An 18,174-nucleotide genomic window follows, 5' to 3' on the forward strand; every position below is an offset into this window, starting at 1 on the left:
CCACTTGTGCGCCCTCATATGCTAATTTGTTCTTGGGGCTGTGGGAGTGGGAGACTGTGCAGCAGACTCCGGGTCATGATTCAGTGCTCCTGTGGTCACGGTATATAGATGATATACTATTTATCTGGCAGGGCTCCACGTCTAGCTTGGAATCTTTCCTCAATTCCCTTAATAGGAATGATATCAACATCAAATTGACGTGGCAGTTTAGCTTCACTTGCGTTGACTTTCTGGACATCAGGATTTGCAGAGATAATAGCGGTTTTATTTCTACCGATATTTTCAGAAAAAAAACTTCTACAAATGCCCTCCTCCATGCTACGTCTGCCCACTACCCAAAGGTTACAACATCCATACCCGTGGGCCAGTTTTTGAGGGCAAAGCGTATCTGCTCCAGTGACAGCAACTTTGAGCGTCAAGCTTTGGATCTTACAGCCAGATTCAAGAGTCGTGGGTACAGTCAGAGGGTCATTAAGATAGGCTATCTAAGAGCTAAAAACTCAACTCGCGATGGACTTCTGGTGAGTAGACCCAAGAGACACAAAATAGATCAGAATGTCAGATTTATCACTACTTTCAACCCTCATTGGACTGAGATTCGTGATATTTTGCAAAAGCACTGGCGGGTCCTTCTCACTGATCGCGACTTGGCAGGGGTCTTACCCAGTTATCCCTCCATTACCTGGAGGCGATCTAAAAATCTTAAGGACCTTCTGACTGCGAGTCACTATATCCCTAGTGCTCCCCCCAACCCGTTTGGGAGTAGAGGCCCTCCTTGGGGCTCATATAACTGCGGCCATTGTTCTGCCTGTAAATATATTCTACGTACCTCTAACTTTTATAGCTCAAGTGGAAGGAAAGATTATAAAATTGTCTACCACATCACGTGTAATACCGTGGCTGTGGTGTACTTTGCTACCTGTCCGTGTGGGCTTATTTATGTTGGTATGACTACCAGGCAATTGAAGGTGCGGGTGCTGGAACACGTGAGTAAGATTAAATCGGCACTTACTGTCGTGGACATTGACAAACTCCAGCCTGTTGCCCGGCATTTTCGCGAGTTCCACTCCTGTAATCCAAAGGGTTTTGAGGTACGTGGAATTGACAAGATCTCTTTGGGCTGTAGAGGTGGTGATGTACGTGTGGCGTTATTAAGAAAAGAGATGAAGTGGATCACGTTACTTAATACTGTAGCTCCATCTGGCTTAAATGAAGCCACTAGTTTTAGGCCTTTCTTGTAATCTTTTTAACCATGCGTGAATTTTATTTTCTCTAGGGTTTTTTTCTTGTGTTTTATACTTACTTTTGTATATTGCAGTTTATCTTGTCCAGTGAGTGGGTCTACTTCTCTATATGTCTACGAGGATCGCATATGGCCTTTATTGCAAACCAGAAGTGGAGAAGTTATACACATATTGTAATTTTGATGTATTGTGTATTTGTTGTATCATTTCTGCCAATGTGTGTATTTTTCGAAAAACTTTTTTGGAGCGATTGCTGCGTTTTTCAACTAACTATATAAGAATATATTTCCATTTATATATGTATTTTTTATATATATTGTGTAGCACTTTATATCTATTTTTGGTATATTTGATGTTGCAGCATTTTGTACATCCACCAATGTATCTATATGTGTGTATTTTTGCCGATACTGTGGATTCCATTGTATTATTATATTTTGGGTTCCACTTTGTCGGCTTTCCATCTGTTGTATATAGTGGGATATATGGGATGGAGTATATTGATGTACTTTAAACATTTTGATGTATTTTGTTTCATGTATATTTATTTATATATATATATATATATATATATGTATTCACTTGTCACCATTTCATTATCTAATTTTTGTACCATGTACATTTATTCTTATAGGGTGTTTGGGAATTGCCCATTCACATTCATGTATACCACTTTTCACACGTTATATTATATTTATTATGTTATTATTTTATTTAAATGCCCTCCCCCCCCTCCTTTTTTACATCTGTTTCACTTTTCTACTGGATCACAGTCCACTTACTTTTTTCTTTTGTGCACAGTCTTGTCATATGTGTTCTTTCCCCCGTCCCATTTTAATTTTATTACTTTTAGTTTCGCGATCCCCGGTATTTTGTGTATTTTTTACATCCTGTTCTATCTACATGTACCCTCTATTGCTAGATTCCGTTGAATGTATTGCATTCTCGTAGTTACTCCCCACTCCTAAACTGCCATTGTGTTAGTCTTGTTCTCTGTTGTCTCCCCTGTGGTGTCCGCACAGACGCTCGGTTGCGCATGCGCAGTGTGGCCTACATCCGGGAGTGCCGCTTAGCGTCTTACGTCGCTATGGTGATCTTTCATCATGCGGCGTCCTCTCCATCTGACGCGCGGCGCGTCCCGTGATGTGGGCGTCACTGGGCGTGTGTTCTGAGCGCCGATTTGCGCTCATCACAGGTGAGCCTAACTTTATGTCCTCTATTTATAACCCTGGAGTACCATTTTAAATTAGCCTCCTGACGAAGCCGGTCTATCGGGCGAAACGCGCGTCGAGGCGCTTGTTCACCCAGATCTTCTGATCCTCCACGCTCTTTCAACATGTCTCAGGGTATGTGTATGTGCTTTTGCTAAACCTATACTGACTTTTGGGCTATATTGTCTAACTATGGCAGCTGCATTTTTCTATAGCTATCTGAGCTACACTATCTCTTGATATACGTCAATAGCTACACTCTTTTCTTGTGCTGACTCCTATTTAGCAGTATACATATATCTATTTAGTTATACTGCGCTGTCTTTATACGTATTATGGTATACATATCGATTTAGCTGCACCCTTTCTGTGCTGGCTCTGACGTATTATCATTATATGCATGCTGCCACATGTTATCCTGCCCTCCCCTTTTTGTATAGGTTCTGATATTGTACAGGCCACCTTCTCATTTCTATTTGCTACATGTGGGATTTATATTACACACCCCTGGGCTTGTGTTATTATTGGATATTATTTGAGCGTGTGAGTGATCATTAGTATATGGTTGATTCTGTTGGTCATGGTCTTTTCTATCTGACCCTGCTGTATATGTCTCCGTATATGCTGTATTATCTCTCTTTTTCTATTACTGTGTTATTTTGTCATTATATTTAATAAAGATATTCTTTGTGCTTTTTATATTGAGTACAATATTTTTTTTTTTTAAGGGATATGTCCCATCTGGTTCGTTGTTAGGTTCTTTAATTTGTAGCTGCCTCTTTTTCAAGGGACCAAAGGTAATTGGACAATGATCTCAAATGCTATTTGATGGGCTGCATGGGCTATTCCCTCGTTAATCCATCATCAATTAAGCAGGTAAAAGGTCTGGTATTGATTCCTGGTGTGGCATTTGCATTTTGAAGCTGTTGCTGTGAATCCACAACATGAGGTCAAAGGAGCTCTCAATGAAAGTGGAACAGACCATCGTTAGGCTGAAAACAATGAAGAAATCCATCAGAGACATAGCACAAATGTTAGGAGTGGCCAAATCAACAGTTTAGTACATTCTTGAAAAAAAAGCGCACTGGTTATCGCGTGAACTCCAAAAGGCCTGGACGCCCACAGAAGACAATAGTGGTGGATGAGAGCAGAATTCTTTCCATGGTGAAGAAAAACCTCTTCACAACATCTACCCAAGTGAAGAACACACTCCTGGAAGTAGGTGTATCAGTATCTAAGTCTACCATAAAGAGAAGACTTCATGAGAGCAAGTACAGAGGGTTCCCCACAAGGTGCAAACCATTAATCAGCCTCAAAAATAGGAAGACCAGATTAGACTTTTCGAAATAACATCTAAAGAAGCCAGCTCAGCTCTGGAACCGCATTCTCTGGACAGATGAAACTAAGATCAACCTGTATCAGAATGATGGGAGGAAGGAAGTATGGAGAAGGCTTGGAACAGCTCATGATCCAAAGCACACCACATGCTCTGTAAAACATGGTGGGGGCAGTGTGATGGCATGATGGAGGCAGTGTGATGGCATGGGCATGCATGGCTGCCAAAGGCACTGGATCACTAGTGTTTATTGATGATGTAACTGAAGACAGAAGCAGCCGGATGAATTCTGAAGTGTTCTGGGATATACTTTCTGCCCAGATTCAACCAAAGGCAGCAAGGTTAATAGGACGTCGCTTCACAGTACAGATGGACAATGACCCAAAACATACTAGGAAAGCAACCCAGGAGTTTTTTTTAAGGCAAAGAAGTGGAATATTCTTCAATGGCCAAATCAATCACCAGTTCTCAACCCGATCGAGCTGCATTTCACTTGCTTTTTTTCAATGTTTTTGTTCAACGCCTTGAATTAAACCTCAAACTTGAATTGCATCTCAGTTGTTTCATTTCAAATCCAATGTGGTGGCATGCAGAGCCCAAATCATGAAGATTGTGTCACTGTCCAAATAATTCTGGACCTAACTGTATATTGTACTGAGTTACATCATGTTTTAGGTTTGATTTAAGGTTTAGTAGATCATGGTTGAATATGCAGTTTTATGTGTACATCCCCAGTGCAGTGCAGGGTTTTCCAGAGTTTACCAGAGACCATAGCACAGCATGCTGCGCTAGTGTGTCCGGTAAAATCACGGACACCCCAATGGAAAGCCGATGGAACCGTTTAATGTCAATGGGTTCCGTCGGCAACCAGCAGTATCCGTTGTGCAATGAACTGTTGGTTCTGTTCTTCCCTTGTTCTGCTCCTCTAACGGAGCAGGACAACGGGACACACCAACGCAGGTGTGAACCCAGCCTTAGTCAGCAGAAGTGTGAATCCATTCTGGATGTGACTGGGCATAAGGCGTTTGTTACTCTGCATCACTACAAGATGAATAAACAGATGAGTTATCCAACAGAACAGATATACTTGCGTTGTGATTGTTTTATGGTAACTAATGCCTTTACCCATTTTTTACAATTTTAAGAAAAGTTATATAGCGTAGTATACCGGTCATTAGTGTTTTTTTGCATAAATTAATAGTACATTAAAACCTACAAACTTGGTAATATGTTATTGGCATCTTCCTCACCTTGTCACCCTTTGTCCCCATTCCCCATTCAGAAACCTCCTCACTCTGCAGTAACACAGTAAATAATCAATCAAGAGGCGCAGTTATTTATTTATCTTTCCCTTTTTCGCCTTTTCTCCATTTTTGTTGTTTTTGCCTCAATATTTGATAAGGTTTTTCTTTTAAAGGTTACAGAAATATATTTTACTGTTATTTTAAATGCGCATACAAAATTTAGGCAAAACCACTGCGGTATTCGTGGTGTTTTTCGCCTGCGGCCATTGAGGCGAAAGAGGCTTGGAAACGAGCGCTGCAGGTTTTTTCTGCCTCCCATTGATTTCTGTGGAGGTCAGAGGTGGAAACCGCGACAAGAAGGGACATGCCACTTTTTTCCCCCGCGTGTGGCTAAATGCTGCCCGGGAAAAAAGCGCCTCTGCTTCCACTTGAAATCAATGGAGGCTGATTCCGACTCTGTCTCAGCATAAAAATCAGTGCCAAAAAACTCAACTGAACCTAAAAGAGAAGTAGTGGTTTTTATTTATTTTAAAAATGTATACTGTAATATTTGTCTGTTAGATAGCGGCAACATATTCTACAGCACTATACAAAAGCTGTCACCATTTGTATCAGTCCCTGTCCCCAATGGGGCTCACAATCTAATTTCTCTATCCCAGACACACATTAGGTCCAATTTCTTTGGATGCCAATTAAGCTATTAATATGTTTTTGGAGTGAGGGAGGAAACAGGAATACCCTGCGGAAACCCCATACAAACACAAGGAAAAAATACAAAGTCCCTGCAGATGTTTTTACACTCGGTTTATATAAAGGCAAATATGGCGGGATTATTGACCGACAAAGATATGCATGCGGGGTGACCTGTACTGCACTTCGAGAAATAATTCCATCTTTAAAGTGTAACTCCAGTTACAAATTAAAAATTACACGTTGCAGTACTTACTATAAGCTTTAACCCCTTGATAACTGGGCCTGAAAAGGTCTTAGGCTGGGTTCACACGACCGGGTCCCACCCGAGTGTCTGCCGGTAAAATCGGCCATTTTACCCGGCCGGTTTGCATAAAGTTTTGCATCCGTGCCGGGCCGGGCAGATCTGGACAGTGATATCAGCGGCAACTCCTGAAGGGGAATCCCCATGTTTTTGGGGATTCCGCTTCAGGAGTTTCCCCTGATGTCACTGCCCAGATATGGACAGAGACATCAAGCGCTCTGTCCAGGAGCAGAGTCCCCGAAAACACGGGGATTCCGCTCCTTCAAGGAGCTAAAGTGGGGCTAGCACATAGCAGAGCAGGGAGATACCTCCCTGCTCTGCTATAGTGGCGTCGCTACAGTAGCAGAGCAGGGAGATACCTCCCTGCTCTGCTATAGTGGCGTCGCTACAGTAGTAGAAGCCGCAGCTGCTAGCGGCGCCATGGAAGGTGTCGCCGGGCCAGGGCGCTTTTAAAACAAGCAGGGGAAGGGAGCCAGCGCAGCGCTCCCTCCACCTGCTGTACACCCCGGCCCTGCCACACAGTGTACAGCGTACAGCCATTCGGACGAATGGCATAAACTCCTCCTCCTCACATGCACTCTGAGATGTGAGGAGGAGGAGATAGAGCGCGAGCGACGGTAGACCCGGCCATCACTCGGGACACATTCCGGTGATGGCCGTGTATTACCCGGCCCCATAGACTTCTATGGGAGATGGGCGGCCGGGTACCCGGCCGAAAATAGAGCATGTCCCATTTTTTGACGGCCGGATTTCCCGGCCGTCAAAAAATCGGTCGTGTGAATAGCCCCATTAGGGGTCTATTATTCCTAATGCAGCCGGGTGCCGGCCGATTTATGAACGGCCGGCACCCGGCCGGGAAACCCTGTCGTGTGAATGAGGCCTAAATGAGCAGCTACATTTTTGAGTTTTTACCCCTCTGCATTTCAGCAGCAATAAATTTTTTTATTTTTTCATTGACGTGGCCGTATGCGGCCTGGTTTTATGTGGGAGAAATGTTATTTTTTTTCATAATTTGGAGATATAAAAAAAAAAAATTTTTACGGCCTGAATCGAAGAAAAAGCGATTCTCAGCATCGTTTTTTTTTTTCTTTCTTTTTTTTTTTTTTTTTAATCCAGTTCACGCTAAATAACCCGTTAAATTAATTCTTCAGGTTATTACGGTCGTTTAGATACCTAATATGTGTAGTTTTTTTGTATGTATTTAGTCTAGGGGCAATAAAATATATTTTATGCAAAATAATGACTTTTTTTTTTTTTTCTAATCCCATTAAGTGATAACTTTATTTATAACTTTAGTTTTTTACTTGTAATGTATTTGCATACTCCTGTATGCTAATACATGATACTGTGTCACTTTGACACAGGCTGCTGTTAGGGCAGCACATATTGTGCCCGAAAAGCAGGCTTACTGAACAGACAGTCCTGGGGTCCTTTTGATCACGTCACCGGGTTTCTGATGACTAGATCAAAGTGGGGAGTTACCTTGGATCTTGCCACGGACCGCGGTGATCAAAGGGTTAAACAGCTGGGGTCCGAATGTTTTCCGACCCCAGCTGTATTCAGCAGGCTCCTCTAAGTTCAGGAGCTGTTCATTACAGCTCCTGCTTAGAGGATGCATGCTCACAAAGACGTTGCAGTAAACTAAGGACGTGCACCGCCTGCCGTCAAGTCGGTGGACGGTCGTTAAGGGGTTAAAGAAGCACTCCTTTTTGTGTGCAGTGTGTAGAAGACATGATAGCAGTTAGGCTCCGCCCACTAGCTTAGTGACAGCTGGGAATTAGAGCGAGAACCTGCAGAAGGGAAAACTGCCGTATAAGTCATAATAAACCAGAATTCGTGTTATTCCTTATGTACAAATATGACAATTCTAAAAAAATCTTCTGAAAAGTTAGGTACCCTTTAAAGCTTATTGTAAGTCCAGCAATATATGATTTTTACTTTAGAGTTGGAGGTACACTTTAACAAAAAAGTAAAAATAACTGCAGCAGACAGGAGTTGGCTGTCAGAGACAGCCAGACTCTCTATAGAGAAGGCAGGGACTGTTAATAACGGTCTGCCTTTCTGATCGGTATATACACTGCGCCGGGTATACAGATCAGGAAGCGGCAATGATTTTCCTACTCCAGTCCCAGCGATCATGTATTGCAATACTCCATACCAAAACAATACTTTACCAACAATAATATTAATTTAAAAAAAAAAAATTCTTCCATTTTCTGATGTGAGGAACTTGGTGTGATGAATTTTGAACCTCCATGTGCCCCACATTAATAGTAGTTAACCCCATCCTGTCCCTCCCCGTCATAATGGACAACATTGGGTGAATGTGTGAGGTACATGATGGGGTGAATTACTATTAATGTGAGGCACATGGAGGTTCAAAATTCATAGTACCTCGTGCCTCACATTAATGTGAAAATTATTTTATAACCGCGTAAACATCATAAATGACGCTATAAATTTGTTATTACGGTTACGACAATACCGAATATGTGTATATTTTATGTATTGAGACTTATTTTAATGTTTATTGTAAAAAATGTGTGTTTTTTTTTTTTAATTTAACACTATATATTTTTTAACTTTTAAACTTTAATGTCCTGGCATATATCTATATACTGATTACTACACAGGCAGTTGTGAGGACATCTCTAAGTATGCCCTAACAGGCAATATGGTCAGACAGCCCTGGGGTCCTTCAATGGACCCTGGGCTGTCTGCCCATATATGGTATGTCCCTTGATCGCTTCACAGGGATTCCCTGTGACGCGATCCAAAGGGCATCCCCCTTCTCACTTTCCCCCTTGAATGCTGCAGTCAGCTTTGATCGCAGCATTCAAGAGAATAGCGGCGGAGATGAGCGGTTTCTCTGATCTCCACCATTAGAGCGGGCTGCGGCTGTGTAATACAGCCATTGCCCTGCTCCTGACAATAAGTGCCCGCACGGTCAGCATAAGGTGATGCAGCCGGGGCTGCACTAATTAGCGGTGGCGCAGGCACTAAAGACAGAACATGGTGGTGTTTTGCAGTGCGCCCGCCATGTTCTGTCTTGAGTGCGGGCAATCATTAGTGCAGTGCTGGTCGCATCACAACCTGCTGACCACGTGCGCACACTTGTCAGGACTCAGGAGCAGAGCAATGGCTGTATCACACAGCCGCATCCCCGCTCTAACAACATTCACATGTTACTATACTTGGCTGTGCCTCCTGACTATAATTATGCCACATATAATGCCCCTGAAAATAAGTGCCTCTCACAGTGCCCCTGAATATAATGCCATGCACTGTGCCACTTAAAAATAATGTCACCAAAGATATCAGTGCCACACTGTGGCCCTTGCAAATATCAGTGGCACTCATAGCTCCCCCTGAAAATCTCAGTGCCTCATAGTGCCCCCTGAAAATTTCAGTTCCACCCATAGTGCCCCTTTAAAATATCATAGCCACATATAGTGTTCCTGAAAATAGTGTCACACATACTGCTGCCCCTGAGAATAAGAGTGCCGCCAACCGTCACATTAAACAATACTCACCAGTCTTTGTTGTAGTGCTATTCTAGCCAGGCTCCTGTGAAGCTACCCAGGTGACGCAATGATGTAATCGCACCACCTCATGTCACCGAGGCCAGAGAATGGAGCTCAACTGTATCATTAGCATTCTTAATTGTATCTGCGTTGTAAAAATGGGGGTACAGTTGAATCCAAAATGGAACTAGGCCAGCATTCTCCCCAGTTCTGCAAATCGGCTGTTATTTTAACAACTGCTACTGGGAGAACTGGGAAGAAAAAACTGAATCGCACCCCTACATAAATGCCACCAATGTATTTGACAGTGTAGATTTTAAACTGCACTTTTAGGCTACACATTATTTTGTGGCAAGTTTTAATGTTGTCTTTTGTAGATCCTAGGTGGAAAGAAATTTGACTCCGTGGTGGTTAATGGCTTTGTCTGCACCAAAAATATTGCCCACAAAAAGGTATTGTCATTACTGTCCTTCTCGCTGTATGGTTGTTGTTATCATACTAGTGCTTATTGTTCTGTTTTGTTGCAGATGAATCCCAGCATTAAAAGCCCCAAAATTCTGCTCTTAAAATGCTCCATTGAATATCTGTACCGAGAAGAGACAAAGTTTACATGCATTGATCCAATCGTCGTTCAGGTTAGTCATGGAAAATCAAATCCCAATACACAAACATGATTCACCTGGACCTGGAAAACACCGATATGTATCCTGTAAATGATTGTATAATCTGCATAACTGTTACATTGTTTTAATTCTCTCTAGTGCAACATTCAAGAATTTCCAATCTCTTTTTATTAGGTCAGGAAAAATGTACACTACTGGAGATGTGCAACTTGCCTCTAGCTGCTGTTGCCGGAGTGAAGTTGTAGTGTAGTCTACGCAACAACTTCAACTGGTTGCCGACACAGGACGAGTATGCTCGTCCTGAGCAGCGAGCACTTCGCGCATTAGGACGAGCATACTCGTCCTGTGTGACAGCAGTCTCTGCCGTCTCTGTGTGTGCGATCGAGAGCGGGGCAAAGGCTGTAATACACAGCCACGGCCCCGCTCTGACAGCGGAGAGGAGAGAAACATCTTCTCTCCGCTGTTAACACTTTGAACGCCGCGATGACAGCTGATCGCGGCGTTCAAGGAGAGGGGACTGCACATTGATCGCGTCACAGAAAATAACTGTGACGCGATCAAAGCCAACAACTCGTATGGCCAGACAGCCCAGGGTCCAGTGAAGGACCCCAGGGCTGTCTGAACATATTTCCTGTTGTTAGGGCATACTGAGGTATGCCCTAACAACTGCCTGTGTACGATCAGTAACAGGCTAATGTACTGGCATACAGATCTATGCCAGTACATTACAGTTACAAAATGAAAATCAAAATGATAAATCCCTTTATGGGATTAAAAAAAAAAGTTAAATGAATGTAAAAAAATAATAATGGTAAATAAATAAATAAAAAGTAAATAAAATACACAGAAACACAAATATTTTATAATAAATAAACTTTTTAAAATATAAGTCCCAAAACATGAAATAATATAGACATATTTGGTATCGCCACGACCGTAACAACCTGTACAACAAATTTATATCATTATTTATCATGATCGGTGTATGGTGTAAAAAAATAAATATTAAAACTGCAGCAGAACTGCTGTTTTTCTGCATTTTAATCTAATTAAAAATTTATAGAAATTAAACGATAATGTATTTGTACCAAAAAATGGTACGTACATAAAGTACAACTCGTCCCGCAAAAAACAAAGTCTCATACAACTACGTCGTACAAAAAATAAAAGCGTTATGAGCGTCGGGATGCAAAGAGGGAAATTTAAAAAAAATTGCTCTGTCCTCAAGGCTAAAATTGGCCGTGTCCTTAAGGGGTTAATCACGCTTTACAGTTGTGCTTGGCTTAACTTTGATGCCACCTAGTTGTTCATATTTTTCCCCTCCCAATTTTTTCTATGGTAAATTATTGATGATGTCGCACATGTCTCCCTTATAATGAACGGCATGTATCTGTTGTGCGACGTTGGTATGGTACAACATAGAGTTGCACAAATTTTGCGAATAAATGCATTTTTTTTATGGAGGTGTCTGGGGTGTAAAAAAGGCATTCTGTAGCCCTAGTTAAAGGCTTTTGGGCAACATTTGGGCTAAATATTGAGAAGAAAAATAAAGACGTTTTGTAATATACATGTAAAGAAATGCCTTCCTATCGCTCTATCTCTCTATCTCTCTGTCTCTGTCTGTCTGTCTATCTGTCATCGCTCTATCTATCTGTCATCGCTCTATCTATCTGTCATCGCTCTATCTATCTGTCATCGCTCTATCTATCTGTCATCGCTCTATCTATCTGTCATCGCTCTATCTATCTGTCATCGCTCTATCTATCTGTCATCTCTCTATCTGTCATCGCTCTATCTATCTGTCATCGCTCTATCTCTGTCTATCTGTCATCTGTCATCTCTCTATCTGTCATCTCTCTATCTCTATCTATCTGTCATCTCTCTATCTCTATCTATCTGTCATCTCTCTATCTCTATCTATCTGTCATCTCTATCTCTATCTATCATCTCTCTATCTATCTGTCATCTCTCTATCTCTATCTATCTGTCATCTCTCTATCTCTGTCATCTGTCATCTCTCTATCTATCTGTCATCTCTATCTGTCATCTCTCTATCTCTATCTATCTGTCATCTCTCTATCTCTATCTATCTGTCATCTCTCTATCTCTATCTATCTGTCATCTCTCTATCTCTATCTATCTGTCATCTCTCTATCTCTATCTATCTGTCCTCTCTCTATCTATCTGTCCTCTCTCTATCTATCTGTCATCTCTCTATCTCTATCTATCTGTCATCTCTCTATCTCTATCTATCTGTCATCTGTCATATCTCTATCTATCTGTCATCTCTCTATCTCTATCTATCTGTCATCTCTATCTTTTTTCCTTTTCTATCTGTGTGTTAAGGAAGTTCTTGTTTTTATGTAGTCATAATTTTTCTCTGTCAGGAAAGGGAATTTTTGAAGAACTACGTTCAGAGGATAGTTGATGTTCGACCAACACTAGTTCTGGTGGAAAAGACGGTGTCCAGGATAGCACAAGATATGCTGTTAGAACATGGAATAACCTTGGTTATCAATGTTAAACCGGTATGTAATGTGAACATGATTACTACAAAAATGTATTATGTAACATTGTAAGTGGTTCATTTCGCTGCAAGCTTCAGCTGTTCAAAATGAGAAATGGTGTTATTCTACTGGGCCAAAAATAGATACCTAAATATGCGTTATGCATTTCTATTTCTGTCTTGAATAATGTAAAATATTAAGGTTGTAGAATTGATATGGTTCAACTAGCACATTTTTTCACCTGGTGAATCCAAATCATTCACTTTTTTTTTTATACCTCAGGCCACTTCCTTTTTAGCATTTTGTTTTCCAAATAAACTTTTATATTGAAGTAAGGAACAGGATATTGTGTTTTTTTTGCTCTCTCCATAGGGAACATCTACGACTTCCCACGGCGTTTTAATAAATAAACTACATGTAATAGAAAGCAGAAAGTGAAATAGGTGCCAGAGGCTTGAGTCCCATCCATCATAAAGTAATGGCATGTCTTAGTGATATTCCATCGCTTTATAAGATGGGAATACCCCCTTCATTTTCTAGCATGTATGTAACTGTCTTTTACATATCCCATTAGAATCATGCTTGAAACATCTTCCTAAATCTATTTGTCAGTGCACCTCCGTTTTTATATAAAAACGATTATAGTGCAGGATATATATGCCCAATAATTGCTTTTCCAAATAAATTGTTAAGCAAAGTCTGTCTTTTAATAGTAGCACAGACCGGCCGCAGTCCCTGCTTATAACGCTGCAGTAGGAGACCGAGCGTCGTCTTCCGTTTTTTAGGCTACCGTCTACAGTAAATGAGCCATCACTGTAGGATGTAATGTGATTCTACAGTACTGTCGTCTGTACTGGAGACGGAAGCATAGGAGACATAGCAGGACGCCTACTGCATAGTTATGGGCAGCCTGTAGCACCGACCACGGCTGTTCCGTGCTGGTATTTATAGACCGAATCTGCTATGCAAGTTACTTAGAAAAATTATTTTCTTGTACGTTACATTGGAGGACACAGACTGTGGGTATATGCTGTTGCCACTAAGAGACTTGACGGTAAGGATTAAAAATTGTGGCTCCTCCTAAAGGATATACCCCACCTACAGACACTGAGCTAATTCAGTGTTAGCTTAGTGACCGTAGGAGACAGACACTCCTGCTATTACATCAGAGCCTTTACAAAATGGAATTTACCAGTCTTCCAGAGCCTTTTTTCCAGTCCGTTGTTCCTCAGTGTCCCATCCAGGGCAACCACCCTCTTTTCAAGCAATCGACTCTCTGCTCCTTCATGAAGTCATTATTCAGGTGCCCCGACCTAAAAATGGCGGGGGTCCTACTCCAACCTTTTCTTTGTGTCAAAGAAGGACTGCTCGGCTCGAACTATCCTAGACCTCAAGCGTCTCAACGAGTACGCCGAAGTCCACTATTGTGCATGAAATCCCTCTGCTCAATCATCGCTACTAAGGAACAAGGGGAGTTTCTTTCCTCAGTGGACATCAAGGTCGGTTTTGCACTTTCCTATGTCCCAGTCTCACCAGCGCTTCCTGCGCTTTGCAGTGCCTCCTCACCATTTCTAGTATTTTTTCAGGCTACAGCCCTAGAGTTTGCACAAAACTCCTGTCTGTGATGATGTCGCTTCTTCGGGCCAGGGGGGTGTTGGTCACCCTGTAACTGGAGGACATCTTGATCAAGTCTCCTATCAGGGAGGACTATGTGACTGCACTACACTGGATACCTTGTGTTGGTTCGGTTGGATTGTCAACCGCTTTTAATCTGGTCTTTCCCCCTCCCTTTAGATTGTATTCCTGAGAGGTTTTTCCTTCCCCAGGAAAGGTCTGTTCTTCAGGAAGGGATTCGCTCGTTGCGGACGGTTTTACGGACGGTTTTACGGACCTGTCTCTGCCTTTGCGCAGTTCCACACTCCCCCTCTTCTATCCTCTTTTGGTGGAACCGTTTTCCTGCCTCCTTGGATCTTCCCTTCTCTGGCTGTTCGTTGTACCCTACAAGGGTGGATCTGCTCCCTGACCATATCCTGTGGTCGCACCTTCCTTCCGGTGACCTGGCAGATCCTCTCCACGGATGCTGGTCTCAAGGGGTGAAGAACATCATTTCGGAACCTCAGGGCTCAGGGGCTGTAGTCCTCACAGGAATCCTCTTTTCCCATCAACCTGCTGGAGTTGAAAGCCATCTTACTGGTCCGTGCCTGCTGCACTGGACTTAGCTTCTGTATGGCCGTCTGGTGCTAGTCCATATGGACAACACCACCGCTGTGGCTTATCACAATTACCAAGGCGGGACTCGAAGCACATCAGTAATGTCCGAGGCCGCACAGATTCTCACTTGGGCAGAATGTCACGTTCCCACTCTTTCGGCAGTACACATTCCAGGTGTCAACAACCGGGTCGCTGACTTCCTCAGTCACGAACAGGTGGATCCTGGGGAGTGGTCCCTCCACCTGGAGGCCTTTGACCAGATTTTGCATCAGCGGGAGCAAGCCAGATGTAGTCCAGATGGCGTTCAAGTACAATCACGGACTCCCTGCTTCATCTCACATGGCTGGGATTCAGAGGCTTATGCCATGGATGCTCTCATGGCTCCGTGGACCTTTTTCAGCCTCCTCTATGTATCTTCCCCCTCTGCCTCTCTTGCCTCAGCTCTTCTGACCCCTCAAGGCTGAAGGGATTCTGGCCATCTTGGTATCGCCAGATTGGCCGCGTCTATGTTGATACGCGGACGTGGTGTCCCTGCTTGATGACGTTACGTGGCGCTTGCCTCTCTGTCACGACCTCCTCTCTGTCCCGACGACCTCTCTCAGGGACCTCTCTTCCACCAGAATCTAAGGTCACTACGTTTAACGGCTTGGCCGTTCTGAGGGCTTGCAATGTGTTGGATTGGGTATAATTCTCACCATGTTCATGGCTCAGAATCCTTCCTCAGCCCGCATTTATCATCGATCCTAGATGACCTACTTTTGTTGGTGTGAGGATTGCAATCTACCTCCCTTGTAATTTTCTCTATCCAGAGTTATTTCCTTCCTCTAGGGTGGCCTAGATCAGGGTTTGGCCTTTTTGTTAAGGGACAGCTGTCGGCACTTTACAAATCTGGCGCCATTACCTGTCTACAGGGGGTTGCCCATGTGGATCCCCCTTATCGTCCTTAGACTCCTTCATGAGATATCATCTTGGTTTTGGAGGTTCTGCAATCTGCTCCCTTCAAACCTTTACAAGAAGTCTCCCTTAGTCTTCTCTCCTGGAAGGTGGCTTTTCTGGTAGCGAGGACCTACATCAGGAGGGTCTCTAAACTGGCGGCTTTGTCATACCGGTCTCCATTATGGACTCTTCATAAGGATAAGGTGGTGCTCCATATAGTGCCCTCCTTCTTTTTTTTTTTTTTTTTCCTAAGGTCTCTTTGCCTTTCACCTGAATAATGACACTGTTCTGCTGTCCTTTTTGTTCTGTCTCCCAGTCAAGTGAGGGAGGGTTCCCTCCACAACCTGGATGGTGTCCGTGCCTTTCGGATTTTCATTTCTGTAACTGCTTCCTTCCAGTTGTCAGATTCCTTGTTTATCATTCCGGAGGGTACCAGGAAGGGGTTGGCAGCCTCTAAGGCCACTATCGATGGATTTGGATGGCTATTCGCGAGGCTTACCGGGTTTAGGGTAAAGTACCGCCTATTAGATCAGTTGGGGCTTCCTGGGCTGTGCTCAATCACTTCAGCTGTGCAAGGCGGCTACTGGTCTTTCTTGCACACTTTTTTCAAGGTCTAACAGGTGCACATCTTTGCTTCTGCAGCCGCTTCCTTTAAACGCAAGGTCTTGCAGGCATCTGTGTGACCATGTCCTTTCTTCTCTTCCCGCTCCTGAGGACTGCTCTGGGTCGTCCCACGGTCTGTCCCCCCCCCCCCCCTCCGAATGTAACTGAAACGAAGACAAGGTATTTTTTATTGTTGAATCACTGGAATAGGACTAGAGTTTCGTTTAAAATGTAACTTTTACTTGTAACATATTTAAAAAGTGTGGAAAACAAATGACACACCAGGACAAGACTGTTTACAAAAAAATCTTCCTTATTGTACAGGAGATATAGTGCTCAATGCAACAAAAAAAAATGTGGAATTTATAAACGGGTTTGTAGGGGTTAATGGTATGCAGTTCTCTGTATTTGTTTCCACAGACACTACATCTACACTAGTAGATAAGCCAGACACACCCTCCCCTCTCTCCCAATCTCTGGCAGCACTGGGTCTGATTCACATTGTGAATGCATGCGGTAACGCAAGCTGACTTGCTGTTTGCTGAGGGTGATTTAACTGTCTTTGACAGTTGTTCATGTCCAGCAGCAGCAATCACAGAGGCAGTGGTCCGTGATTGTGGTAGAAGGAGCTGGACAACACGGAGTCACTGACAGACACTACCCAATGGGAGGTGCTCTGGATTCCGTTCTGTATCAGCTTCAACTATGGGGCACTCCCCTGGATACGTCACTGGAGGAGTGCACAATGAGGGAGGGAATAACCTGTATAAAGAGCAACAGAAAACACATGTGGGTGAGGACGTCACACGCCGGAACCAGCGTTTACTCCAGCACGAGGAAACAAGTGCTATGAGGAATCTCTGCCACTGCAGAAGATTGAAACTTCAATACAGCTCCAACTTCATTTGTGCCCCCTGTCAAGGAGGTTATCTGGCCTTATCTCCCCTGAGGAATTCTGGCCATAAGGAAACGCGTCGGGAGAAAAACAATGATTGATTGCCTAAAATCATATAAAAGAAACAAGTGAGGCTTCCCAGTCCCCAGCCATAAGAACGGAACAGGACTTTAACACACTACGGAACGGGTAGGAGGGGTCATTACCCCACAGAGATTTATATTTATCCTCCTGGGAAATAGATCACTCACATGTTTTGCAACAATTTGGAGCATTTTCTTTAACTCTGCAAAGAAAGGATAATATTACCAATATTGAATTGACTTTTTTTGCATGGAGCACTATATCTCCTGTACAATAAGGAAGATTTTTTTGTAAACAGTCTTGTCCTGGTGTGTCATTTGTTTTACACACTTTTTAAATATGTTACTAGTAAAAGTTACATTTTAAACGAAACTCTAGTCCTATTCCAGTGATTCAATTATAAATTCTTGTAGAGTATACAAAATATCAAGTCCTGCGGTGGAAGGCTTCAAATATACCACTAACACCTTACAAGGTATTTTTTAGTACTCACCGAAAAATCCTTTTCTAGTCCAGTTTATTGGGGGACACAGCACCATCTCATTTGTTTGTTTAAAGGTTTTTTCATGGTTGTCAATTGGACGGATTGTCCTCTATAGTTAATAGTTACCTTTTACTTACCTTGTTTCTGCTGCTCCTACTGCTTCAGAACAGTCTGAATTAGCTCAGGATATAACCTACAAAAATGATGACCACACAAGGCTACAATAAACAAAATGCCAACTTTAATGTATACAAAAATCACAAATCTTATATAATTGC

At 42.8% G+C, this 18,174-nt stretch overlaps 1 protein-coding gene across 1 annotated transcript in view; it reads left to right on the forward strand.

Moving 5' to 3' along the window:
- Positions 1 to 18,174, forward strand: part of PIKFYVE (phosphoinositide kinase, FYVE-type zinc finger containing) — a 256,730-nt gene that overhangs the window by 103,233 nt on the left and 135,323 nt on the right. The window contains 3 exon segments of the mRNA XM_075829901.1: positions 9,931 to 10,005; positions 10,081 to 10,188; positions 12,564 to 12,704. Coding sequence (XP_075686016.1) covers positions 9,931 to 10,005; positions 10,081 to 10,188; positions 12,564 to 12,704 — 324 coding nt within the window.

The sequence above is a fragment of the Rhinoderma darwinii genome, chromosome 6, assembly GCF_050947455.1.
Source record: "Rhinoderma darwinii isolate aRhiDar2 chromosome 6, aRhiDar2.hap1, whole genome shotgun sequence".
Lineage (NCBI taxonomy): Eukaryota > Metazoa > Chordata > Amphibia > Anura > Rhinodermatidae > Rhinoderma > Rhinoderma darwinii.